Source organism: Myotis nattereri, assembly GCF_964212035.1.
Source record: "Myotis nattereri genome assembly, chromosome: 2".
Lineage (NCBI taxonomy): Eukaryota > Metazoa > Chordata > Mammalia > Chiroptera > Vespertilionidae > Myotis > Myotis nattereri.
Window position 1 is genome coordinate 81896893 of NC_138076.1, and position 26801 is coordinate 81923693.

Consider the following 26801-nt stretch of genomic DNA (forward strand, 5'->3'; position numbering starts at 1 on the left):
GAGGCTGGGACGGGTTCTCTCACCTCTAAGGCCGCCTGGGGGTCCTCGTCAATCAGAGCATCTGAGAAGCTCCGGCAAAACCTGCCAAGAAAGCAACGACTTCAGCAGGGCGCGCTAACCCAGGGAAGGGGGGCAGGGGATGAAAATAAATAGCAAAAAGAAGAAAAAACACGTACGTTTGGGCTGTTGCAGGTCCAGCTGCAGCCGCCGCCATCTCTACTAGTCAATGTTGTGTTGCTGCAGCTGCTACTACGGAGGTTACCAGCTTCGCCGCCGCCCGAGGGGGAAACTTCTGGAGAGACACCAACCGAGCTTCCGCTCTACGTAGCCAACGAGCAGCCACGCTGCGTGCCGCGGAGGGAGCGGACCGGAGGGGAGGGAAGAAGGGGAGGAAGGCGAAAAGCAGGCGCGGGGCTCGCCGGGACCTTGGAGGACCCAGTCTCCCGGCCCAGCCCCCTTCTGGTGACCAGCACTCCTACTCCCCGCCCCTCGCAGCCATGGTAATGGAGGCCTCGGCTGGCCCTCTTACGCCACGCGCCCGCACTCTGACAGATGCCTCTGGGGTAGTAGCTTAAAAGGACTTTGGTAATAAACTGTCATCGCTCGGGAACGTGTGGCGTTTGGGGACGTTTAAATGCCTGTTAATAACAAGCCACATCGAGCTCCATTGTCACAATTCACCACAGCTCTCCTGGTTACTGGAGACAGACTAGCCTTTCGTGCCCCGTGACGTCACTTGCTGTTATGTGAAAGTTCCCGGATGGCAGCGGGTCACTCCCAGGATCTTTGCGCTGGGAACCCTAAAGAAGTCGCCGGAAGTCGTTCTGCCCCGCAGAGGCTACAGACCGAAGGCTTTTGGTTCCGGTGTAAGGGCACTGTTCCATTCCTCTGAACGGCACTGGCGCAGGTTTCCTTCCCAGTTAGCTTCCCAGATTAAGAAGAAAACCCTGTTCCTGCGGAAGGCACTGGAAGGAAGAAGGTGGGCTGAAGTCTCAATGCTGCTTGACTTTCCAACCTAGTCGGTTAGGCTCTCCCTCCCCGGTCTTTGTCGCTGGCAGATCAGGTAGAAGAAGCTTCCAGCAAGTACTCCGGCCAGGGGTGGGAGGAGCAAGAGGGAGTGGGAGTAAGCGGCTCAGCCAGTAGAGACAAAAAGTAAATGAACGTGAGTGTTAGTACACCCAAAATCTAAACTAAGCTCTGGGACTCAAAGATGTTAATGCCCTCCAGAAACTTAAACCAGTGCTGTTGTAAGTGGTAAAATGAAAGAAGGGGACTAGTCATGTGATAGCAAGGTGGGTCACTTAGGGGAATATAAGGTCTAGGAATGGATTCCTCAAAGATGTGGAAGTCTATGAGACTCAAAAGATGAATTAGAATTAGTTGATGATGGAATTGGAAAAGGTAATCCAGAATAGGATTTGCGTTATAAACTATAATGTGAACTCTCTTTCAGGTGGAGGTAGTTGCTGGCTCAATTCCCAGTTGAGAGTTCGATCCCCAGTAGAGGGCTTGCAGGAGGCAGTCGAGGGATGATTCTCTTTCATCATTGAGGTTTCTATTTCTCTCTCTCTCACTCCCTCTCTGAAATCAATAAAAAACTTTTTTTAAAAGAATGATTGAAGGGGTTCCCTCTGCCCCACCGCCACCCATGAGGCCAAAGTGGGAGGAGGGTGGAGAATGATTAAAGGGAATAAGAGATCAGCAGTTGGGAGACCATTGCTGTTTTACAGGGGTGGGGAAGGGGGAAATGCCCCTTTCTTTCCTCTAGTTCTTTTGGCTGGTTAAATCAAATTAACAGGAGGCAGACTGACAAGAGAAAATCAAATTTAATATTATGTGCATGGAAACATCACATACATGAGTCACAGACCATGCATACCTTACAGTTTCAGAGATAGAAAGGAGGATTGAGCTATATAAGACATCCTGAGCTAGGGATGAAATAAGGTGCCTTGGGGACTTCAAAAGGTCATTGCAGGATGATAAAAATGGACATTCAGTAGTTAGTAGTTTGCCCTGCCCTATACTAGATAGGTCAAAAGAAGTTATCTCTGATATAGTAGGTAGGTCAAAAGAAGTTATTGCTGATAATCTCTCAAAAGCAAGGCCTCTAATTCAAGTTCTAGGTACTTGGGGGAAGAGGGCAGAATTTTCTCTTGAGCCTGAAGCTAAAATTGCCTTTACCTCAAAGTAATCTGCATACCACTAAGGAACATCTTGGGGTGGCTTGTTCTGGACTCTAACACAGGCAAAAGTGACTCATAAATAGCTCAGTGGTTGTAAGGATGGAGAGGAAGGTAACAATTACAGAAATATTTAAGTTAAAACTTTCTGGGTTTGTTGATCTTTTATGATTAATGCTCTTTGTATCGTATATATTAAAGCTTTGCCCATGCCAAGGCCATGAAGAAAATTCTGTTTTCTTCTAGATGCTTTATTATTTTACCATGCATATCCAGGTCTGATTTACTTCAAATTAATTTTTGTGAAAGGTAGGAAGTTGAAATCAAGGTTTATTTCGCCCCACATGGATATCCAATTGATTCTGTCTTATTAAAAAACACCATCATTTGCCATATCCCCCAGTAAATTCATTTTAAGTATTTTTTATTTCTCAATTAGTTTATGTACAATATTATATTAGTGTCAGGTGTACAACCGAGTGATTAACATAATATAACTTACAAAATTATCATCCCAATATATGTAGTACCCATCTGACACCATACATAGTGTCAATATTATTGACTATATTCCCTAGCTATACTTTGCATCCCTATGACTGTTTTGTAACTACCAATTTGTACTTATTAATCCACTCACATTTTTTGCCATCCTCCCCAAGCTCCTTCCCCACTAGCAATCGTCAAAATGTTCTCTATGTATGAGTCAGTTTCTGTTCTGCTTGTTGGTTTATTTTGGGGCTTTTTAGAATTCACCCAGAAGTGAAATCATATGGCATTTGTCTTTCCCTACCTATTTCATTCAACACAATACCCTCTAGGTCCATCCCTGTTTTTGCAGATGGCAAGATTTCATTCTTTTTTTATGGCTGAGTCATATTCCATTGTATATATGCACCACTTCTTCCTTATCCATTCACCTATTGATGAGCACTTAGGTTGCTTCCACATCTTGGCTATTGTAAATAATACTGCAGTAAACATATAAATGCACAAGTCTATTTGATTTAGTGTTTGGGATTTCTTTGATTAAATACCCAACAATGAAATGGCTGGGTCATTTTTTGTCTTTGTTATAGCCTTTTTTAAAAAGTCTATTTTGTCTGATATAAGTATTATTACCCCAGCTTTTTTTTTTCCATTTCCAATTTCATGAAATATCTTCTGTAAGATATTTGACTGTCAGTCTGTGTGTATCTTTTCATCTGACACAGCATATGTAGACAGCATATGAAAGGGTCTTATTTGTTATCCATTCAACCACTGTATGTCTTACAATTGGAGCATTTCATCTATTTGCATTTAAAATAATTAAATGTTGATAATGTATATTTTACCATTTTATTATATTTTTTTACCATTTTATTATTTATATTGTTTTCTGTTCTTCAAGAAGACCCTTTAACATTTCATGTAATACTGATCGGGTGGTGATGAACTCCTTTAGCTCATTTTTGTCTGGGAAACTCTTTATCCTTTGATTCTAAATGATAGCTTTGCTGGTAGAGTAATCTTGATTGTAGGTCCCTGCTTTTCATCAGTTTGAATATTTCGTGACAATCCCTTGTGGCCTGCAAAGTTTCTGTTGAGAAGTCAGCTGACAGTCTTATGGGAGCTCCCTTGTAGGTAGGTAACTGCTTTTCTCTTGCTGCTTTCAAAATTCTCTCTTTGTCTTTACCTTCTTGCATTTTATTTATTTTTAATTAATTAAATTTTCTTTTGAAGTTAGAACTGGCAGGTTTTAATAGTAGATTAGATATGGTGTGTGAGGCAAATAGGAGAGTCAAGGATGATTACAGGGTTTTAGGGAGATGATGTTTTGTTTTGTTTTAATTTTTTTAAATCTTTATTGTTGAAAGTATTACATATGTACCCACTTCCTACCCCCCTCCCCCACTGACCATTTCTAGACTGCCCCAACCCCAGGCTTTTACCAAGCTATTGTTTGTGTCCATGGGTTATGCATATATATATACAAGTTCTTTGGTTGATCACTTCCCACACACCTTCTTGCATTTTAAATATGATGTGACTTGGTGTGGGCCTCTTCGGGTTCATCTTTTTTGGGACTCTATGCTTCCTGGACTTATATGTCTATTTCCTTAACCAGGTTAGGGAAGCTTTTTGTCATTATTTTTCCAAATAGGTTTTCAATTTCTTGCTCTCTCTCTTCTCCTTCTGGTACCCCATAATGTGAATGTTGGTACACTTAAAGTTGTCCCAGAGGCTCCTTACAATATCCTCATATTTTTAATTCTTTTTTTGTACTTTGTAACACTTTTATTAAGAGTGAACCAATATCAGTATTCCTAAACTGTAAAACAATGGGGAACTGAAGTAAATATTAGGAAACAGTAGGGATCCTAAATAATAGACAAAACCCCTTAAATTTTCTTATTGCTTATATACATCAATGTGTAATATTTAAGCATCACTGAACTCCTTATTAAGCAAACATTTTTTTCATATGCTGACTTCTCTATTTTTCTATGCCTTTATCTTTTGAATTTCAGCAGTCCTACCTGAATAGCTTTATTTTCTGGTGCTATCTCCTGGGCTTCCTTTTTCCTTTTTAAAAAAAATATATATCTTTGTATTGATTTCAGAGAGAAGGGAAAGGAAGAGAGAGAAACATCAGTGATGAAAGAAAATCATTGATCAGCTGCCTCCTGTACAACCCCCACTGGGGATCAAGCCTGAAACTCAGGCATGTGTCCTAATTGGCAATTGAACCATGACCTCATAGTTCATAGGTCATTGCTCAACAACTGAGCCACACCAGCTGGGCAATTTTTCTTTTTAAAGTACTTTGAGGGGCATCAGAGGATGATTTAGGTGGAAAGGGCTATGAGGGAACCATCTTGGATGCTGGAATGTACTTATATCAGTGTGTTCAGATATAAAATTTTATCAAGTTGTACACTTAAGATTTGTGTACTTTATGCTTCAATAAAATAGGAGGGAAAGATTTAAAGGAAAGAAAATTAAACAGTCCATTTGAAATTTTAAAAAATTACATTTACAGTAGCATAAAAAATGTTAAGTACTGAAAAATATATCTGACACAGCATTGCAAAATGTATACATTGAGACTTACAAAACATTGGTTAGAGAAAGTAAAGAACACTTAAATGGAGAGACACTTTATGTTCATGAGTCCAAAGACCAACTCATGTTGGTTCTTCCCAAATTGGTTTATAGATTCAACATGATCTCACGCAAAATTGAGGTTTTTTTTCATTGTAGAAGTTGAAAAAAACAGATTCTGAAATTCAAATGAAAATGCCAAAAATTTAGAATAGCCAAATAAACTTTGTAAAAGAAGAAATTTAGATAACTAACACTACCTGATTCCAACACATCAACCTTCTGTATTGGCACAAAGATAGGCAAATCAATAGAACAGAGTCCATAAATAGACCCATACATGTATGGACAACTGATTTTAAACAAAAGTCCAAAGGTAATTCCAGGTAGAAAGGATACTCTTTTTAGACTTTTGGATATACAAAAGTAAGAAAGTGAACTTCAAACATACCCTGCACCATACAAAAATTAACTCAAAATGGATCTTGGGCCTAAATGTAAAACTCAAAACTATAAAACTTATGGAGGAAAGAAAATTGCTGTGACCTTGGAGTAAGTAAAGATTTCATAGACATGACACCAAAAGCCAAGTCTTTTATGACCATAAAAGAAGTTAGTAAATTAGACTTTACCAAAATTTTAAAAGTTTTGGTACTTTGAAAATATTTGCGAATCACATCTGATGAAGAGTTTTTGTAACAGAGTGAAATGCGTGGTCTCTGAGTTCATCTTCTTTAAGTTCCCATGACCTTCAGGCTAACAGCTTCTGCTTTAAACATGCTAATCATTAGAGGAATTCTGCTTGGGACTTGAGTTTTTACAACAACAGCTCTCCTATTTTCCCTTCCCTTAACATAAAAGGAGCCTGGACTCTCTACTTTCTTAATATGGATTTGAGGACTAGATGTCCCATCTTCTTGGTTGGCGCCTACATGATCAATAAACCTCTCCTTATTCCAGATTGATGTTTTGAGTTTTAGCTTTTTGAAGTGTCAGGCACACAACTTAGAACCAGTAACACTTGTTGTCGGGGGCCAACCCCGGGGGTCCAGGGGTTCCCAAAGGTGTGGATGGAGTCGGCGAAGAACGAAGAATGTTTTACACGGAGACAGTGTTCAGAACTCTTGAGCTCTCTTTAGTCTCCGTGGATCTTCCTGTGCCTGGCTGAGGCCACAGACAAAGATCCTGAGGCTAGCTGAGCCTTTGTTTTTATAGTCAGAGGTAAACAAGGTAGTGGTCACCAAAGTTACACGGTTCTTGTGAGTTTCACTTGTTTTTGTTCTTGTTGCACTTCCCTCAGCCCATTAGCTTCCCAGGTAAGATCTAGAGAGCGTTATAAGGTCAAGCCTAATTATGCTAAGAGGACTGTGCCCTCTAAGCTGGGACTTGTTTGTGACTTTGCCAACAGGTCAGTCCCAGGCTTAACCCTATAGCGGCTCCCCACAACTTGTATCCAGGATTTATAGACTTCTCAAAACTCAGTAATAAAAAAAAACGATAGAATTTTTAAAATGGGCAAAAAAAAATTTAACAGTCACTTCATCAAAGAAGATATATGGATCAGAAAAGAAACACATGAAAAGGTACTCAAAATCATAAGTCATTAGAAAAATGCAAATTAAGACTGACCATGGGGCGGTGATTCCAGAAGAAACAAGAGTGCAGCATGAACACAGAGAAGCAAAAGAAAACAAGGAAGTATGCGACCATGAAGCGAATGCTTAGTCTCAGAGATCAGAGGCTTAAAGAAAAGGATAGATTAAAACCTAAAAAGAAAGAAAAGAAAGATCCCAGTGCACTCAAAGAAAGAGAAGTCCCCCAACACCCCTCCTGCTTATTCTTCCAATATAACACACAGCTAGGCCCACCTTACCACATCCTGGTTGATACCAACTTTATCAACTTTTCCATTAAGGCCAAACTGGACTTAGTGCAGTCAATGATGGATTGTCTCTATGCCAAGTGTATCCCTTGTATAACTGACTGTGTAATGGCTGAAATTGAGAAATTGGGGCAGAAGTATCGAGTGGCTCTAAGGATCGCCAAGGATCCAAGATTTGAACGATTACCATGCACACACAAAGGAACCTATGCAGATGACTGCTTAGTACAGAGAGTAACTCAGCACAAGTGTTATATTGTGGCCACAGTTGACTGGGACTTTAAACGAAGAATCAGGAAGATCCCTGGAGTTCCCATTATGTACATTTCTAACCATAGGTACAACATTGAGCGGATGCCAGATGATTATGGAGCCCCTCGATTCTAATACTTAAAAGACAAAGTTTCTCTGCTTTCCTTCAACCAAATTTCTCTGTTGCAGGTTTATTAAACATGCTACAACATGCAATATTGCTCCACTCACACATTTGCTGTTATGAGCTGAGAACAGTTAAATACACTCACTCTTTGGTGGTGTTTTGAAAATAATTTTGATGTTGTTTTGAAAATGATATTTTGTTTCATTTAAAATTTTGTTACATCTTTTTATAAATCAGATGACTGCTCACAAAAAAAAAAAAAAGACTGACCATGTTGGAGAGGATAAGGAGCAACTGGAAGAAACATGCACTCCTGGTGGGAATGTAAAATGATACATCATATGACACAGCCAGACCACTCCAAGGTAATTACCCAAGAGATATGAAAATACATGTCCATATAAAGATTTGTACAGAAATATTTATAGCAGCTTTAATCTAATAGCTGAAAATGAGAAACAATCAAATTGTCCCATCAACAAGTGAATAGAAAAACATAGTATATCCATGTAATGGAATATTACTCAGCAATGAAAGGAATGATATACACTACAATATGGATGAAATCCTATCTAATAAAAGAGAAACATGGTAATTAGTCGTAACTTCACTACCCTTCCCATTGGCTTATCAGCGAGATATGAAAATTAACTGCCAACCAAGATGGCAGTCGGCAGCCAGGCAGCTGATGCGAACATGGAGGCTTGCTTGCTCCAGTGACGGAGGAAGCTAGGTTCCCCGCCTGCCTGCTGGGCTCTGAGCTGCTCTCTAAGAAACATTGTTACAAATATAGAAGCTAAACAAAACCCCAGAAACCTGCTTTTAGTCAGCCGGGATCTCAGAGCTGGAGTTGCAACAAAGTTTCAAATACAGAAGATAAACAAAGTCCAGAAACCTGCTTTCAGCAGTCGAGGTCTCAGAGCTGGAGCCAAGCCTCAGAGCTAAAGACTGCTCTCAGCTCCAGTGACAGCCATAGAAGGTAAATAAAATCCCAGAATAAAAAAGAAAAAAGAAATAAAAGAGAGGTTGGGAGCTTCAGTCACCCGCCAGCCTGAAAACGGCCCTCAGCCCCTCACCCAGACTGGCCAGGCACCCCAGTGGGGACCCCTACCCTGAAGGGGGTGTGACTAGCTGCAGACAGCCATCATCCCCTCACCCAGGCTGGCCAGGCACCCCAGTGGGGCCCCCCACCCTGATCCGGGACACCCTTCAGGGCAAACCAGCCGGCCCCACCCATGCACCAGGCCTCTATCCTATATAGTAAAAGCGTAATATGCCTCCCGGCCTGGGATCAGCGGAGCCACAAGGCCTCCTGAACCCGGGATCAGTGGAGCCGCGAGGCCTCCCAAACCCGGGATCAGCAGAGCTGCAAGGCCTCCTGGCACTGAAATCAGCTGAGCAGCAAGGCCTCACTGCCCCGGTGTCAAGCGGAGCCGCGAGGCTTCCCAGCACCGGGATCAGCGGAGCTGCTAGACCTCCCAGCCTGGGATAAGTGGAGCCATGAGGCTTCCCAGCACCGGGATCAGCTGAGCAGCGAGGCCTCACTGCCCTGGTGTCAAGCGGAGCCGCGAGGCCTTCTGGCCCTTGGAGCAGCGTGACGGGGTAGCGCCCAAATCCCCTGATCGCCCTGCGGTTCTGTGTGTGACAGAGGGCGAGGTCACAACCTCCCTATCCACCCTGCTCTGTGTGTGATGGTACGGAACCCCAACCCCCCTGATGGGCCCTGCTCTGTGTGTGATAGGGGGCAGCACCCCAACCCCCTGATCGGCCAGCTCTGTGTGTGACAGGGGTGGTGCCACGACCCCCTGATCGGCCCTGCTCTGTGCGTGACGGGGTGGCGCCACAACCTCCCCATCTACCCTGCCTTGAGTGTGACAGGGGGCGGCACCCCAACCCCCCAATCGGCCCTACCCTGAGCATGACTGAGGGTGGCATCGCAACCTCCTGATCCGCCCTGCTCTGTGCATGACAGGGGATGGCGCCCCAACTCCCCAGTCAGCCCTGCTCTGAGCCTGACCAGGGGCTGCGGAGCAGGCACCTAGGGATTGGGCCTGCCCTCTGCCACCTGGGAGCAGGCCTAAGCCAGCAGGGCATTATCTCCCGAGGGGTCCCAGACTGTGAGAGGGCACAAGTGGGGCTGAGGGATAACCCCCCCCCCCCCGCCAGTGCACAAATTTTTGTGCACTGGGCCTCTAGTCTGTCTAATAAAAAGCTAATATTCAAATCGACCTAATGTCAGAAAGACTGAGGTATGACGCTGTGACACACACTGACCACCAGGGGGCAGACGCTCAACACAGGAGCTGCCCTCTGGTGGTCAGTGCGCTCCCACAGGGGGAGTAGCTTAGCCAGAAGCCGGGCTCACAGCTGGTGAGTGCAGCAGCAGTGGGCAGGAGCCCACCTTCGCAGCAAAGCTAAGAATGTCTAACAGCCCACAGGGAGCCCCAGACTGCGAGAGGGCGCAGGCCGGACTGAAGGACCTCTCCCCCCTTCCCCCGCCCCCCCAGTGCACGAATCTCATGCACTGAGCCTCTAGTATCAAAATAATTATGATAGTGAAAGAAGCTAGATAAAAATAGTACATACTGTTTAATTCCATGTACATACAATCCTAGAAGATGCAAACTAATATATAGTGACAGAAAGCAGATCAGTGGTTGTCTGAGTGGTGGAATGGGCCAAGAGCAGGGAGGAACAGCAAGAAAGGAGTGATTACAAAGGAGCACAAGGAGACTTTTAGGGTAAGGCTCTCCAAATATATGGATAGCTTCACTGCTTGATTACAGTGATTTCATGAGTTTGTACTCTTTAAATATGTGCAGTTTATTGCATGTCAATTATAGGTCAAAAAAGACGTTTTTAAAACAAGTTCATTGCTGAGTAAAAGTTGATAATAATCATCAGCATACAGTGTAGGGCGCGGGTATAGGGTTAAGCCTCGGACTGACCTGTTGGCAAAGCCACAAGTCCCAGCTTAGAGGGCACAGTCCTCTTAGCATAATTAGGCTTGGCCTTATGATGCTCCCTAGATATTATCTGGGAAGCTAATGGGCTGAGGGAGATGCAGCAAGTGCTGCCAAAACAAGTGAAGCTCAAGAACATTGTAACTATGGTGACCACTACCTTGTTTACCTTTGGCTATAAAATAAAGGCTCAGCTTGCCTCTGGATCTCTCTCTGTGGCCCCAGCCAGGTACAGGAAGATCCACCTGGACCCAGCTTATTCTCTTTGTCATTTCTTTCTTTTTTTTAAAAATATATTTTATTGATTTTTTACAGAGAGGAAGGAAGAGGGATAGAGAGCTAGAAACATCAATGAGAGAGAAACATCAATCAGCTGCCTCCTGCACACCCCTGCCTGCAACCAAGGTACATGCCCCCGACCGGAATCGAACCTGGGACCCTTCAGTCTGCAGGCCAACGCTCTATCCACTGAGCCAAACCGGTGACGGCATCTTTGTCATTTCTGCATTCCTTCACCGCCCTCACTCAGGCTTGTGGAACCCTTGGCTGAGCTGGCTCAGCATAATACAGATAGTATTTAGCAATATGAGAACACGAGCATGAAAATAGGCAAAGAGAATCCTATATAATAAAAGGCTAATATGTAAATTGTCCCCTCAACCAGGAGTTCAACCAGAGGGTGGGGCTGGCGGCCAACCTCCCATATCCCCTCCCCCTGGCCAGCCAGGCCTGATCAGCGGGGCTGGCCAGACCCCACCCATGCACGAATTCATGCACCGTGCCTCTAGTATGTAGTATAGTTACATATTTCATGAGTATTGAGCACCTATGTACAGATATTACACTTGGGGCTGAGGGCACTAAAATGAGTATAACATTTGCTCTTTATAATCTAGTGTTGGAATAACACATAGCAGCAGGCAGTTAGTGTGTCATATGTGCCCAATTGGGAGAAATTAAAGGGCTCATGACAGCAGTGGCAAGGTTTTAAGAGCTCAGAGAAAGCTCTCAGAGGAAGTAATGTCTAAGCTGAGGCCTGAGGAACAGGAAGGAGTTAGCCAAATAGAATGAAATAAACTGTGCCAAGCAGAGTAACAGCAAACCCAGAGGTCTGGAAAATAGAGGGAGCACAGGGAGTTAAAAAGTACAGCCTTAGAGCTGTTCATTTGCATAAACTGATTCAAACCCTCTAATTTGGTATTCTAATTTTGTGCTTTTCCTAAATAAGGCCTCCTTACCCACCCAACCACCAAATTGCGTAGATTCAGGTCCCAAAAATCTGGATTTGCCCTTACAGAGGAGATTGATCATTCTGTTTAGGCAGCAAAGAATCTAAGTCCCCTTCAATGTTGGGGGAAAATTCCCTAAATTTTAGTTCCCACTGCAGCATCTTCTTCTATAGAAGCTAATAAGCCAAACTAGTTGAAAAGTTGAACTCGCTTTCTCAACTTCCCTTAGAGTTAAAGGCCTGGACACTTGACCTAGATTCTGCCAATCACATAAATTAGTAGCTAATCGACACAATGCATCAAAAATGACTCTGGTTAATTTTCTCTACATAAAAATAAAATTCCTGTTGCAGTAGAGAAAGGGGTACAAGACTCAGTATTCATTTATTTTTAAAGAATAGTTTATTGGGTTTTTTAGAGAGGGAGAAGAAACATTGATGTGAGAGCAGAACATCGATCAGCTGCCTCTTGCATGCGCCCCACTGGGAATCAAACCCAAAACCTGGGCATGTGTTCTGACCTAGAATCAAACCAGCAACCTCTCTGTGCACAGGATGATACCCAACCAACTGAGTCACACTGGCCAGGGCCAAAAGTCAGTATTTAATGCTTGACAAGAGTGGCTACGAATTCCTCTCCAGACCAGTTGTGCAGTATAGTTTTGCAATTGATTCTAGCTGTGACTCAGATTGACCCTGATTCTAGTCCTCTTGTCTATTCTGTGAGCTATACAGTATTCTTCTAATAAAATTCTGAAAACCAGAACCCATCATTATTGTTAATGACTAAGAACCCAAACTGGTAGTATAATAAGCCGGGTAGAGGAGGCAGAATGGAAGGCACTAAGAACGCAATGCTGGGAAAATGGGGACCCTGAAACAGGGCATCAAACTTACACCATCAAGTAGTGTATTCTAAAGCTGAGAAGACTTGGAAAGTATTCTTCCTAGTGCTCATACTAGATAGATGTGTTTGTGGAGGACAATAAACTAGGGAGCCATAGCTGATTTGAAAAAGAGGACTTGCACATCACCTTGATGATCCTAGTCATGAAAATGGATCAAGTAATTGAGCCTTTGGCTGATCTCTCTTTGGGAAATACATGTTTCCCATAGGCATGAACATTTCTGAAAGTGTACCAGTATGTATAGAAGAATGATGTGTATGGGTGATAGTAGGTTGTATCACTCCACCCTTATTCCTTACGATGGACCCCCAATTTTGTTTGCTGTCCATCTTTCCAACGCATGACTAAGTCATTTATGATAATCCTGTTTCTTTGGCCAGCGATTAGTTTAAGGGGTATATGACCAATCTAGCCAATAAACTGTGAAGAGATGGCTTCTTAGGGTGTTCAGGGAACGGCACTCCTGTTGCATTGAGAATAGACTGGAGGGGACAAAGTGAAGCAAAGAGAATAAGAACAATGACCATTCGATAAAATTAAAGGCAGCTCCAATCTTTGAAAATGTCTCTCAAGAAACTCAAGAGGAACAGTTATGAAGGCAGGAGGAGGACAGGAAAGAGTTGGGTACTAAAGTGAAGACAATAGAGAATTTCAAGAGTGAGTTATAAAAGGTCAAATGCTAGAGAAAACAAGGAAGAGAACGATAGAAGTCTACCAATATGGAAATTGATTACTATTTAGAGACCTTTGCAACAGTAATTTCAGGGTAATAGTAAGGGCAAATGCAATACTAAAAAGGGTTAAAGAATGAATGGAAAGTGAGGAAAGCAGCAGGGTTATAGATTAAGGATAGTGACAGTAACATCACAAGTGCTTCTCCTTAATAAATACATATTGAATCAATGATTTGATATTCAAAGGCCAAGTACTGAATGAGCTATGCCCCTATTCAGGAGTTCAGTATGACAAGATTATGTTAAGGGATGGATGCCTAGAGAGAGTTCCAGGGGAGGAAAACACTTTTCCTCACCCTTCTTCATGTCCCTAACTGGGCCTAAAAATCAAATTGATAAGAACCGATTAAAGATGAAAAGAATGCAAATTTATTTAACACAAGTTTTATGTGACATGGGAGCCTTCGTAAGGAAATGAAGACTCAAAGAAATGGTTAAGCATGAGTGTTTTTATACTAAGTTTGATGAAGAGTGGAAAATTGTGGGGAAAAAGAAGAAAAGGGCATGAGCGAAGGGTAGTAAACTGGGAAAACTCAGAATGGCTTGTTCATTGAGATCCTTCAGAGATAAGAATGCTCCTTTTAAAATGATATTTTGGAAGAATATTACCTGGCATGAGAAAATTAATTAGTGAAAGTAACTTCTGGATATAGAGGTATAGGATTGAAATTTTCCTATATTTTCTGTTTCTCATATTCTGTTATAATTAAAGTCTAATTTCTAACTAGAATTAGGAAACTTGTTGTGATGTCTGGAAACTGCCATTTGGCAAGGCAGAAAGGAAAAAGGAGAGAATGACATTCTGCAATTCTGACTAATGGAGTTTGTTACGTGAGCATTTACTAACACTATAACTAGCAACATTTTCTGTGTATTTGTTCTTAAGAAACATTTGCTTGAAAACATGAGAATTTTCATATGATTTATTTAATAATAAACCAATTGAAGATACAAAAATGTTTAGAGGATTCCAAAATTTAAATTTTTGTTTAAATACAAAGTCACTCTGTAATATGAAAACATACATTAGACCTCTAAAGAAAAATGATTTTTTTCATCTACAAAAATTTATCTTTCCTATACTAGAAAATAGGCAGAAAACAATTTTTCTTGTGAAATTAAATGTACACTATTTACAGTTGAAAAGTAATCTAAAATTTATTTCAGAAACGTAGATATACATATATATATTATCTTTGTATGCAATTCCCCCCCACACACTCATTTTTAAAAAGATCCAAAATATAAAGCAATTGTGCTTTTATAGCAACTGATCATTCAAACAGATTAACACAATGCTTGGTTGTTTTCTGAGCTTTTAAGGAAGAGTCTAGACTCTCTCAGAACAGCGGTGTATCAGTTAGCACTTAGCAATGTATGTTTACTAATGGGCCACAGTGCACAGGGGCCTAAAGAGTTCATGAAGAATTCAGGTTCATAGTAATCTTACAGGTAGTAGAAAATTTAATTTTTAGGGCCATTTATTTTTCTGCAATATTTTTACTATACTTACATTAGGAAATAAGCTGATGTTTTAATTGATATAATAATTCTAAAATATAAGAGTTGGAATCATAAATTTAGAACTATAAAGGAAATTGAAGACAATCTAGTCTAATCCAAATGTATTCCTTACTTTCATCAGAGAACGGAAGCCCAGAAAGAACAGTGGCTTGCCCAAGGTTATAAAACTAGTTAGGAGAGCCACTCTTAGATTGATGCTTTCATACTACCCTGCTTCTGAAACAGGTTCAGCCATCATCATGGGCATATTTCAATTTTAATGTTATATTTTACATTCATAGTTCAATATACTGTGCAGCCAACTAAAAGTCAATCTAGTGAAATCATAATTTTAACAAAGCATAAAATAGGTGTCTTGCATTTGAAAGAGTCAAGACTTAACTTACACAAGTGGAATGAAAATAGTTCCTATATAAGTTTCCTGATGTCTTCTATTTAAGTACTGTATTTACAACAGAATCAGAAAAGATCAGACATTGTAAAATTTTAAAAGCAACTTTAAAAATGCTTAAGATATAACAACTGAAAAAAAATCTCAAAAGAATATCTTCATAGTATAAAATGCCTGTTCCTTCACAACTGAATTCTGAAACATTTGGCGAACAAAGAGAAACACTTTGGTTTTCCTCCCTCATCTAACAAAGTCAAGACTAACTCTTATTATTTTTAAAAACTACAAAAAGGAACATCTTTATAATTTCGTCTTAGAATCAGGTAGTTTGCATTCAATTGGAAATGTTAAATTAAAAAACAATCATCCATAATTCTTTTGGAATTTTAATTAAAAAGAGTTGGGTTCCAGCAGTTCATTTTGTTTCATAGCTACCTGAGAAGTAAGTCCATTGGAATTGGAAACCACCATCACGTAAGGCTGTGGCTGTTGATTGGTTTCCTCAGTGTCTTCTTTCAAATCATCTTCGACCTCCTTCTTCTCTACTTCCTGGGTAAGAGTTTTTGTGTCTTGAGCTTTGATAACTGAAGTGATTACAGTGCCAGGTGGGTGGGCAACCAGCTGTGAACTGCGAGAAGAAAATGTCACCACGGGTGTAGCACTGAAGGATGGGGATGAAGCCATGCTGACGGTTCCATTGCAAATAGACTGGACATTACTAGTAAGAACCTGCTGTACATGGGCAGGGCTCAAGACAATCGAAGGAGGAGAGCCCGGCTTCTGAGACTGTAACACAACATTTTCTTTCAGTACTGTCATGGGCTGTGATGATGGAATGGCTTGTAAAATAAATTTCTGAGACCCAGCACCTGACGATGGATCTGTGCTGGCTATAACTGTTGTGATTGGCACTGTCTGGAGTGTTACTGTATGCAAATGCTGATTCCCAGGAGACACGACCACTGGAACTTGGGTTGGAGCCTGTATAGTCCTATTGAGATTAAGGAATAAAAGTGAGAAAATTACCATATTCTACATCATTTAAAACATTAACATTGACAAGTCATTTTGACAAAATAAGAGTTACGTATTTCAAATGCTACATCCCATATTTCCATCACAACATAATTAACATCATGCCAGACTCTGCAGTATACACTGTACATACAGAAATACCCAAGAATACCATTAGATAAAATTAAATAACCCAAGGCTTATTAAATAGCCAAATTCAGGCCATTAACTATGAAAGCATCTGGTAAAAAAAAAAAAAAAAAAAAAAGTGCCACATTAACACAAATAGGAAAACAATTTTGTTGGGGAAGGAGGAAGATGTCAAAATGTTTGGCAAGAAATTTATGTGTGAACTGCTTGAAATAAAATTAGGAATTTTAAAACAAATGTATAAATCACTCTCATTATTTTAATATTTGAAGAATAACATCATCAAAGTGCTCATCTATAATTACCAAACTTCATCTCTATATATAAAAGCCTAAGCAACCGTTATGACTGAACAACCAGTCATCCAGTCACTATGACGTGCACTGACCACTGTCAGTGCAGATGCTCAACGCAGGAGCTGCCCCCGGTGGTCAGTGCACTCCCACACCCAACCTCCCATGGCCAGCCAATCTTCCGCAGTCCCTTCCTCCATCGGCAGGTCCCGTCCGTTTCCACCTGAGTGGCCACCACCAGCCACCAGACTTCCAGAGGCGCTAGGCTCTTGGAGCCCCTCCCCCTCCTCATCCATCCCCCTTCCTCTCACCCTACCTTGCAATACCTGGCTATTTAATCAGGGCGTTCACTAGGCTGGCTGCAGCAAGCAGCAGCAGTTGGGTTCTTTTATATCAAAACAGCAAAACACCAAAAAGGAAGTTGAGAGAGGCCCACTCTTTACTACTCAAGCCACATGCAAGCCTGCCTAACACCTCCTAACCATGTGCCTTGCACTAAGTGGAAAATAAATGAGAAGGAGCCAGCATTAAAAAAAAAAAAAAAAAGAATTATCAGATGAATTTTAAGTTCCTATCATCTAAACTAATAAAAGAGAAACATGCAAATTAACCATCACTCCACCAATCCACTACACCCACCAGCCAAACAGGAGTGAGTATGCAAATTAACCCAACTAAGATGACAGCGGCCAGGAGCTGGAGAGAGCAGGAGGCTTGGGTTGCCCCCGGCGATGGAGGAAGCCAAGCTTCCCGCCTGCCCTGGGCTCTGCTCAAGGCTACAAAGTATCAATTATAGAAGATAAATAAATCTCAGATACCTCCTTCCAGGCTGCCCTGGTCTCCGCTCAAGGAGGGGCTGGGAAAAAAAAAGATGCTGGGAGCTTGGGTCACCAGGAGGCGTAGCCAGCCTGAAAATGGCCATCAGCCCCTCATCATGGGGTGAGGGTCCCTGCTGGGGGGCTTGACCAGCCTGCAAACAGCCATTAGCCCCTCACCCAGGCTGGCCAGGCAACCCAGTGGGGACCCCCAGCCTGAAGGGGGTGTGGCGAGCCTGAAAACAGCCCTCAGCCCCTCACCCAGGCTGGCCACACCCCCATGGGGTGAGGGCCCCATTGGGGGGGCTTGACCAACCTGCAAACAGCCATCAGCCCCTCACCCAGGCTGGCCAGGCACCCCAGCGAGACCCCCACCCTGATCTGGGACACCCTTCAGGTCAAACCAGCTGGCCCCCACCATGCACCAGGCCTCTATACTAATAAAAGAGTAATATGCTAATTAGACTGGGAGACCTTCCAGACGTTCTTCTGTACAAAGCCATGGTGGTGGGGCTGAGGTAGAGGCAGTTAGAGGCCAAGAGGGGAGGGCAGTTGTGGGTGATCAGGCTGGTGGAAGGCTGGGCCGTTGTGGGTAAGCAGACCAGCAGGGGGACCAGTTGGGAGCAAGCAGGCCATCAGTGGGGGTCAGTTGGAGGTGATCAGGACAGCGGGGGGGGGGGGGCAATTTGGAGTGAGCTGGCCAGCAGGGGGCAATTGGGGGCAAGCAGACCAGTGGGGAGGGAAGGTGGGGTCAAGCAGGCAGCAAGGGGGGCAGTTGGGGGTGCTCAGGCTGGCGGGGAGGGTCATTTGGGGGCGAGCAGGCCAGCAGGCATAGTGGTTAGGGGCAATCAGGCAGGCAGGCAGGCGAGTGGTTAGGAGCCAGCAGTCCTGGATTGTGAGAGGGATGTCTGACTGCCGGTTTAGGCCCGGTCCCTGTAAACCAGCAGTAGGACATCCTTTGAGGGGTCCCAGATTAAACAGGGTGCAGGCTGGGCTGAGGGACACCCCACTCCGGACACAAATTTCATACACCGGGCCACTAGTCCTAGCTAATAAAGCGGTAATATGCAAATTGACCATTACTCCAACACAAGATGGCCACCTCCATGTGGACACAAGATGGCTGCCACAAAATGGCTGGCAGGAGAGGGAAGTTGGGAGGGGACCAGGCCTGAAAGGGAGGGCAGTTAGGGGTGACCGGGCCGGCAGGGGAGCAGTTAGGTGTTGATCAGGCTGGCAGGGGAGTGATCAGGGGGTGATCAGGCTGGCAGGCAGAAGCGATTAAGGGCAATCAGGCAGGAAGGCGAGCAGTTGGGAGCCAGCAGTCCTGGAGGGGTACCAGATTGGAGAGGGTGCAGGCTGGGCTGAGGGACACACACACACACACACACACACACACAAACACACACTTGTGCACGAATTTCGTGCACCAGGCCTCTAGTCTCTATATATAAAAGCCTAAGCAACTGTTTGCCTGGTAGCTATGATGTGCAATGATCACCAGGGGTCAGACGCTCCAACCAGTAGAGGAGGGAGCCAGATTCCTCAGGGAATCAGCCATGGGTTAGGTTGCTGCTGGGCACTGTTGCCCCGAATCTGCTTCACCTGCACCCCGGACCCAGAGATTGGTTTCAACCCGATCCCTGCAGGCCAGGCCGAGGGACCCCACTGGTGCATGAATCTGTGCACTGGACCTCTATATTACATATAACAAATCATTACTATAATTAACTTGTGAGGGTTCTTTAGGCTGGCAGAGAGAATAAAAAATAAAGCCAAGCTTTGGTAAAATAAATAGACATGGATTTTACCAGTTTTTTGATTCAAATAATTGTCACAAAATGCAGTCATAAAGTACAATTTAACATAAAATCCATTTTGTGTAAGGTTATGAATCCCACTTATTGAATAAAGAAGGACATAAATGATGTTGAGTCAATCTAATTTTAAAAGTTCACAGCTGTGAAATTTATAGTTATGGTCACTGTTAATAAAAAACAAATGCAATTGAAAAAACTCAGCATCTGGACCTCAACTGTATTTCTTTTGAATTCTATAAAGCTATTTTACAAAAGATAGATTATTGCTACTTCAATTGGTTAACAGCTAGATTAGTCCCCATAAACCAAGTTAACTATTGCCAGATTATTACAGATAAATTTTAGTAAATTACAGTCATGTGGCCTGCCACATATGTGAGAAATGAAATTGTGGAGTAAAAAACAAATGTGCTAGGTATAAAGGTGAAAAGAAGACTCAGTGCAACTCAGAAGTTCAAAGGAAGTGGAAAGACACAGGGTGACTTAGACCCCACCCATACAGGTAAGATGACCGATTCCCAAGTTCATATTGCCACCAAAGTCACCATGGTCAGGATTAGTATACAGCAGGATATTAGCAGCTCTTGTGAAGAACAGAGATAGAAGAGAATATAAGTTGGGTAATGAATATTTCATAGGTGGGGAGGGTGTGGCGAAGAATCAAGGCCAGATGTACTAATATTATTGGGCAGGCAAGGATGACTCAGAAGAATACAGAAAAACTTTGGGAGCCAGGAAACTTTTCCAAAATGCACTGTGCCTCCCTTCTCCCCCTGTCCACCTGAATCAGGATAGCTTGTGTGAAATCTGAGCCTATGCATGGTACCTGACCCTATATAGTCAGTTATCATTTTTTTAAGGCTTCCCATATCAAGAGTTTATGTACATGTACATATTGATAAAATAGTACTTGGCATATAGTAAGCATACCAATTGTGTCTATAAATATGTATAGCCTTGCAGCTCTGTAAGTACTATCCTATTTTACATATGGAAATAATGCACAGAGATTGAATAGTTTGTCTAAGGTGACCAGTTAGATAAAAAGCCATCCGACTGCATAGCCTATGTTCTTGACCATTACAACACACTGTCATTTCCAAAGTCCTCGAATAGCTTCAGCTAAAGATGAATATTTACTATTTTATCTATTATGGCTGTGGACAGTTATAACACTTTAATACACACCTCTTCCTTCCTCCTTCCCTCTCTTAGGTGTGGCACAAGCAATAATGTACTTGAAAATTTTCCATATTGCTAATCAGGGCTAATACTAGACTTTGTTCATATTAGAAAAAAAAAATGTTCCTATATTGACATACCTGACTGCCATCTGCCAGAAAATATACTTATCTACAATGAAAATATATTGGTTTATTTAGGCAAATTCTAAAACAATTTTCACTAATAAAAAATTCAGTGATTAAAGGATAAAATATTATGCACCTTTTCTCAACCACAGGAATTTCTAATATTTTTCTTAGTTAATGATTAAGCTGTCAGTTGTGTCTGGTGAAATTATATTATTTAAAAAACAATAGTGTGGTGAAGTCCTGAGGCAGAGGCGAGTGCAAGATAGAAGGGGTTGATGGAGGGAAAAAAAGAGGAACATATGTAATACTTTCAATAGTAAAGATAAATTAAAAAATAAAAATAAACAGGTTATATTATAGTTAACTACTTTTTAAAAATCTAAGCTTCTTATAACCAGCGGATAGATACTGGTATTTTAAAATTCCTCAAACTTGACAGGGATACACATTCTGAGAAATGCATCATTAGTCGATGTTGTCATGTGAACATCATAGATTAGATTTTCAACTGATGTGCCACGGTGTGCCTCAATCACTTTTTAATTTTTTTATTTATTGATTGATTTTTAGAGAGAGGAAAGAAGAGAGAAAGAAACATTGACTTGTTGTTCCACTATTTACACATTCATTGTTTGCTTCTCATATGTGCCCTGAGCAGGGATCAAACCTGCAACCTTGGCATATCAGGACAACATTCTAACCAGGTAAGCAACCCAGCCAGAGCCCACAAGGGTTTTTAAAACATGCAATACTTGGCTATTTAACCAGGGACACTGACCTCTGTCCCCTTAGATTATCAAATAAAAAAATGACAACAGCTAACACAACAATAGCTCTCTGGTGTGAATGCCCTGTCTTGAACCATAAATATATATGTCATATAATAGAGTTGCATCTTTAAAAAAAAATACACACACACACACACACACACACACACAAAATTGATTTCAGAGAAGGGAGAGGGAGAGAGAGATAGAAACATCAACGATGAGAGAGAATCATTGATCGGCTGCCTCCTGCAATCCAAGCATGTGCCCTCACCAGTAACTGAACCATGACCTCCTGGTTTGTAGGTCCACACTCAACCACTGAGCCACGCTGACCAGGCTATTGTTGCATTTTACTGTTCACGTTGCATAATAAGGTTGTGTCTGATTGGTTAATTCTTGGTACCAGATATCTTTATATACCAGTATGAGTACCTGTGGGTTTTTTTTTAAAAAGTCACTTTGGAGCAAAAAGGGCAAGTGATTACTTTTTTTTTGTCAAATCAGCATAAATGTATTTTTTGGTGTGCTGAAGAATTTTAGTAATTAGTTTATGTTTACCATGAGGTGAAAAAGGTTGAAAATTGCTGACATAAATCTAGATGATGCAGTCTACTACATACTTAGGGCTTTTGGTATAGCCTCTTCCTCCTAGACGACAAACATATATACTGCATATTATTATACACTAAATACTATAGGCAACTGAACACAATGGTAAGTATTTGGGTATCTAAACATAGAAAGGTACAGTGAAAATATGGCATCATAGATAAAATGGTACATCTGTATGGGACACTTACCATGAGTGGAGCTTACAGGACTAGAAGTTGCTCTGGGTGAGTGAGTGGTGAAATAATGTGAAGGCCTAGGACATTACTGAACACAACTGAGACTGTATAAATAATGTCCCACAAACCCTTCCCCTACTTCTTTCCAACAGAGTCAGAAACAGAGCACTGAAACTGTAGATGCTACTCCATGAACACAGATGTAGACTGGATTGACTGGAAAAAGTGAGGAGAAATTGGCTGGGTTAGGCATAGATAACTATAATAGTGACTATCAGGAGGGAGTGAAAGGTGGCCCGAAAATCAAAATCAATATGAAGAGATAAAGGAACATAGGGGATTATCATGGCAACGTGGTTTTGGCTATTGTGGTCAGATTGAGAATCTTTGTGGTACACACACACACACACACACACACACACACACACACACACACGAGGTTGATTAACATGGAAAGAGCGTAGAACTGATGACTCAATATTTTGATTTTGACAATTTGTTTTAGGTTCCATGACCCTATTTAGTACAAAAAGCTCTCTCTGGCATTGAACTGATGGAAAAAATAAAACCTATCTATACTTTTCATCGTTACAACCTGAAAACATTTCCGAAGCACAGGTACAGGCTGGCTCCACACTATTACAAAAAGTGTTTTCTAAAGTGTCAGTGACACTAAATACTTGCTAAGGTAGCTCCTGTGGACCTGTGTCCTTGTACAGGATATTAGGTCCTCATCAAAGAATTTACAGCAGTGTATTCTGAATATGATCAAGCTAGATTTGGAAGGGTTGTAGCATTGTGGGCACAGGCTCCTCTGTGCTGTAAAAGGTCAGTTGCTGTCTGCCTGGACTATAATCTACACTCAAAATTGAGGTGTTCTGAGTAGATGGGAATATATTGCCAAATTCCTCAAATATCGCTGCTACCAGAGGAAAATAATTCCTTCTGAACCACATATCCTTTCCATTTCTTACAGGAAATTCAGCTCCATTATAATCTTACTAGTGACCTGGAGCACGGATGCATGCACATGGAAAGGAAATTAATTAGAAGAAATATTTTAATGTCACTATTCACCCGTTCTCTATAATAGAATTTCAACCAAATTCACGATTGACAATGACAGACTGAAACACACGCTTGCGATTGGCACCAGCGAGAGCTTTATATGTATCGCTCATGGGCAAGTCAACTTAGCCTTTTAAATACACAGAATAAACTTGCTTTAGACCTGCTTTCTGATGTAGCTAAACTTTTTCCAGCCCAGTGAAACACCCCAACTTCTCTTTCAGGTAATTTTCAGCAACCCAGCAGTAAATATCAACACAAAGCAGATTATCATTGTAGATCACGCAGGAAGAACAAAGGGTAAAATATTTAACTACAGCATTGTTTGGCTATATTCTGCTCAGTGAGAAAACCTGAAGTCATTTTCAAGGTCCACCATGTAACCAATGAGATCTGGAGGAAAATAAAACATTAAAAGGAAATAGAGAGCTAAATAATTACTTCTTTAATGCCAGTTAGAGATGTATCATTCCTGTCCAATTAAAACAAAAAAAGTGATCTTTTTATTCCTTGCAAGTCCACTAAAGATTTAAAAGAATTAAATTTTCACAATGTTAAAGGTTTAAATGGACCATATAAGAAAGACTGAACCACCTAAGTCTATCTTGATCCTAGATAATGTTTGCTTACTTCAAGATCAATTGAACAAAAATCCAGCATTTATATTCTGGAATATAAGACTGAAGTTGACAGAGAAAAATGGAGTATTACCTTAATTTTCTCCCTCTCTCCATTTCCCCCATTCTAAATCAGACAAGACAAGCCCCAAATGTCTGCAAAAGATCACTCTGAAGCAGATAGGGTTTTCTTAGTCAATCTGTTGTTTCATATCTTTCCTGAGACTATGAAGCAAATTTGATTTGATTAAGCCAACTTCTGCCACTCTGGAAGCCTGAAAAAGAGGACCTTAGATTCTTGGCCTTTCTACCTGTTGGAACTTTGGAACTAACTGTTCCATAATAGGATTTTCCCAAGGAATAATGTTTATATCTTGGAACTCAATGCATTCCAAAAGGTCATGATATGTCCATTTTTGTTGAATTTTTGCAGCTTCTGACTCTGAAAATAGATCTGAAACCATTCTCTGGTTTTCTTATATGTGGATCCCTTATCATATAAATTAATCCAGTTATAAAAGGGTATAGTAGACTAGACTTAAATTGATAGAATAACATCAAGTAATGTCAAAGTGTAAAAATAAAGGAAACATTGATACAATCAAGTCTGATACAATCTGTTGACCAAACATTCTAGCTTGAAATCTGTATCATTTTTAAGACCCACTTAACAAATAATGGCTCTGGATCAGGAACATCACATAATAATACACACTGGTAAATTTTCATTTTCTCACCTAATACTCTGAACTGAAGAATTTAATGTTTCATCTTGCACACAACTAATTATGGCCGCTTCTCCTTCTGGGACAGCTTGTACTGGCTGCACTACATGAACAGTCCGGAAGAGCTGGGTAGGATATGCAGACTGTGTGGGCTGCACTGTCCTCAGAACTTCTGATGGCTGTGCAACTTCCACAGGATCTTTGGTTTTAGTAGCTTTAGAATTCCCTGGTTTTAGAACTGTAGTGGCTCCTCCTTTTATCCCTGGACTTGAAGATACTCTTGATCGGCCTGCTTGGTTCCTGCTTGAAGTGGTTGTTGCTGACAGTGATGGATCTGAAGATTCTATGCTGGAACTCGGATCCTCATCATCTATATAAATAAGATCTTTTGGCATTTCCTTAAACTGATACACCAAGCGCTGGCCTTCTACTTTTGCCAGAATACCCCTTTGATAATAGTACCTATTCAAAGCAAACAATTCCATCAATATTTTATTCAATTAAATATAAATGAAAATAATATTCACCAAAATAAGAATTTTATAATTATGAAGTTTAAAGTTGGAAACAAACAAGAGAAAAGAATTTCTAAATGAAGAGCAACTGTTTTATATAAGATAGTGTAATTAAAAACATTTTCTAAATATATGTAAAACACACATTTACTCACAGAGAGAAAAGTCCTTATTACCAACTGAATCTAAAAGCAATTTTAATTAGGGGATTGTTAATAAAGTATATGGATTATTCTAGCCTTCACTTTCCTTCCTTCCTCTACCTTTCTGTTAACTTGCTGGAATAATTCAATCTAGTACCAAACCCAAGAAACTATTTCCCTTCCATAGTTTCCTGTAACATCCCTACCAGTTTAAATCTGATTCGGTAAACTTAATTCAGTTTTTTATATAAAATTTAATGATGCACAAATAGAAGGGATTCAAATTTTGTCAATAATTTAAATTATATTAGTAAGCAAAAGTGTGTTAAAAAAACTGTAATTAAACACACAGTTGTAGTTTAAGGTTATCAAATTATCACATCATGCTATTTTTAATAAATTTTTCTCAAATACATGTATATGTTGAAGAATAAATTATAAGACCAAAGAGAAACTAAAGTGAGTTAAAGGATAATATTATACCCTAGTTGAAAATTTTGTCTAATCTTATCCTTAAAGCAAAGATTTATTCTATCTTCAGATATTACAAATCATACCTGAGGTTTACATTTAAAAATGCACCCCTTAGTAACTTCCTACATCACCACTATTTGTATTTTGTGCTGAATTTAAGTTTAATGGCTCAAAACAGGTCTGGCCTGTGGTCAATTTATAATAAGTGATAATAGTTTAACATTTTCTGATCCCTTTATAAATAAAATATCTGTTGTTTGCATGAAGATCTTTTTTTGGAAGGCAAACATTTTCCCAGATTGAAATAAGATTTAAATTTATATGCACACTGATTCTATTATCGGTGTGGTTTTAGCACTTCAATAAATAAGGTTCACCATTTTTTGAATTCTTTAACTTTTTAAAAGTTATCTATTTCTTTAGTATTTAGAAAATTATATTCTTAATAAACTACAAAAACTTCACATACCTGAGAGCTCTTCCCATGGTCTCGTAATTCATATCAGGTTTATTTTTGTGCTTCCCCCACAACCTGGATACTGCTTTAGAATCTACCAATTTAAAAATGCCTTTTTCTCTCTGGGTCCATTTGATATATTTAGGACAAGTAGCTTTGTCCTGGAGCAGTGCCAGTAAAAACTCCCAAAGATAAATTGTGTTTCCTGAAACAAAAGCGATTTCTTTGACCAAAATTTCATTTGAAAGTGCACAACAAAACACAACTAAAAGTTCCATCTGTAATTATACAAATACTTAATTCATTAGTATTGATAATATAACAATTACAATTTTGGGGCCTAATACAGATATTTTTTTTATTGGCCCCACATAAGGTATCTCAACAGAGCAATCTTGCCAATTAGATTTGACATGGCTTACGGAGAAAGCACTTTGAGATGATTTTTTCTTCAAATGTGGAAGCGGTTATTAAAATACTAGAACCCCAATACAATGTAATAAAATGTCTATAAACTGAAAACCTAACCTGGCTGAACTCTTCCAAAAGACTCATTATTA

General features: G+C 40.8%; 3 protein-coding genes and 1 long non-coding RNA gene across 4 annotated transcripts in view; 2 read left to right on the forward strand and 2 right to left on the reverse strand.

The window, feature by feature from the left end:
- SUGT1 (SGT1 homolog, MIS12 kinetochore complex assembly cochaperone) overlaps positions 1 to 287 on the reverse strand; it is a 63232-nt gene extending 62945 nt beyond the window's left edge. Inside the window, exons 1-2 of the mRNA XM_081082538.1 lie at positions 177 to 287; positions 24 to 81 (exon numbers count right to left, since the gene is read on the reverse strand). Of these exons, the coding sequence (XP_080938664.1) occupies positions 24 to 81; positions 177 to 214 (96 nt within the window). The 5' untranslated portion in view covers positions 215 to 287. The remainder of the gene's footprint in view (positions 1 to 23; positions 82 to 176) is intronic.
- A 553-nt stretch (positions 288 to 840) lies between these two features.
- On the forward strand, positions 841 to 16672 carry LOC308512861. Its single transcript, XR_013995487.1, has 3 exons — positions 841 to 979; positions 7769 to 7896; positions 15711 to 16672. It is a non-coding gene; the product is annotated as an uncharacterized lncRNA (long non-coding RNA).
- LOC308512860 (rRNA-processing protein FCF1 homolog) lies at positions 6255 to 7666 on the forward strand. The gene has a single exon (XM_081082540.1). It carries the CDS (start codon positions 6937 to 6939, stop codon positions 7537 to 7539), a length of 603 nt encoding a protein of 200 aa, XP_080938666.1. The 5' UTR covers positions 6255 to 6936; the 3' UTR covers positions 7540 to 7666.
- Positions 14273 to 26801, reverse strand: part of ELF1 (E74 like ETS transcription factor 1) — a 125354-nt gene continuing 112825 nt past the window's right edge. Inside the window, exons 7-9 of the mRNA XM_081082536.1 lie at positions 26254 to 26446; positions 24665 to 25114; positions 14273 to 16270 (exon numbers count right to left, since the gene is read on the reverse strand). Coding sequence (XP_080938662.1) covers positions 15670 to 16270; positions 24665 to 25114; positions 26254 to 26446 — 1244 coding nt within the window. The 3' untranslated portion in view covers positions 14273 to 15669. The remainder of the gene's footprint in view (positions 16271 to 24664; positions 25115 to 26253; positions 26447 to 26801) is intronic.

Excerpts from the sequence above, each read along its gene's own strand:
- LOC308512860 (XM_081082540.1), top strand. The coding sequence starts at position 6,937 with ATGAACACAGAGAAGCAAAAGAAAACAAGGAAGTATGCGACCATGAAG.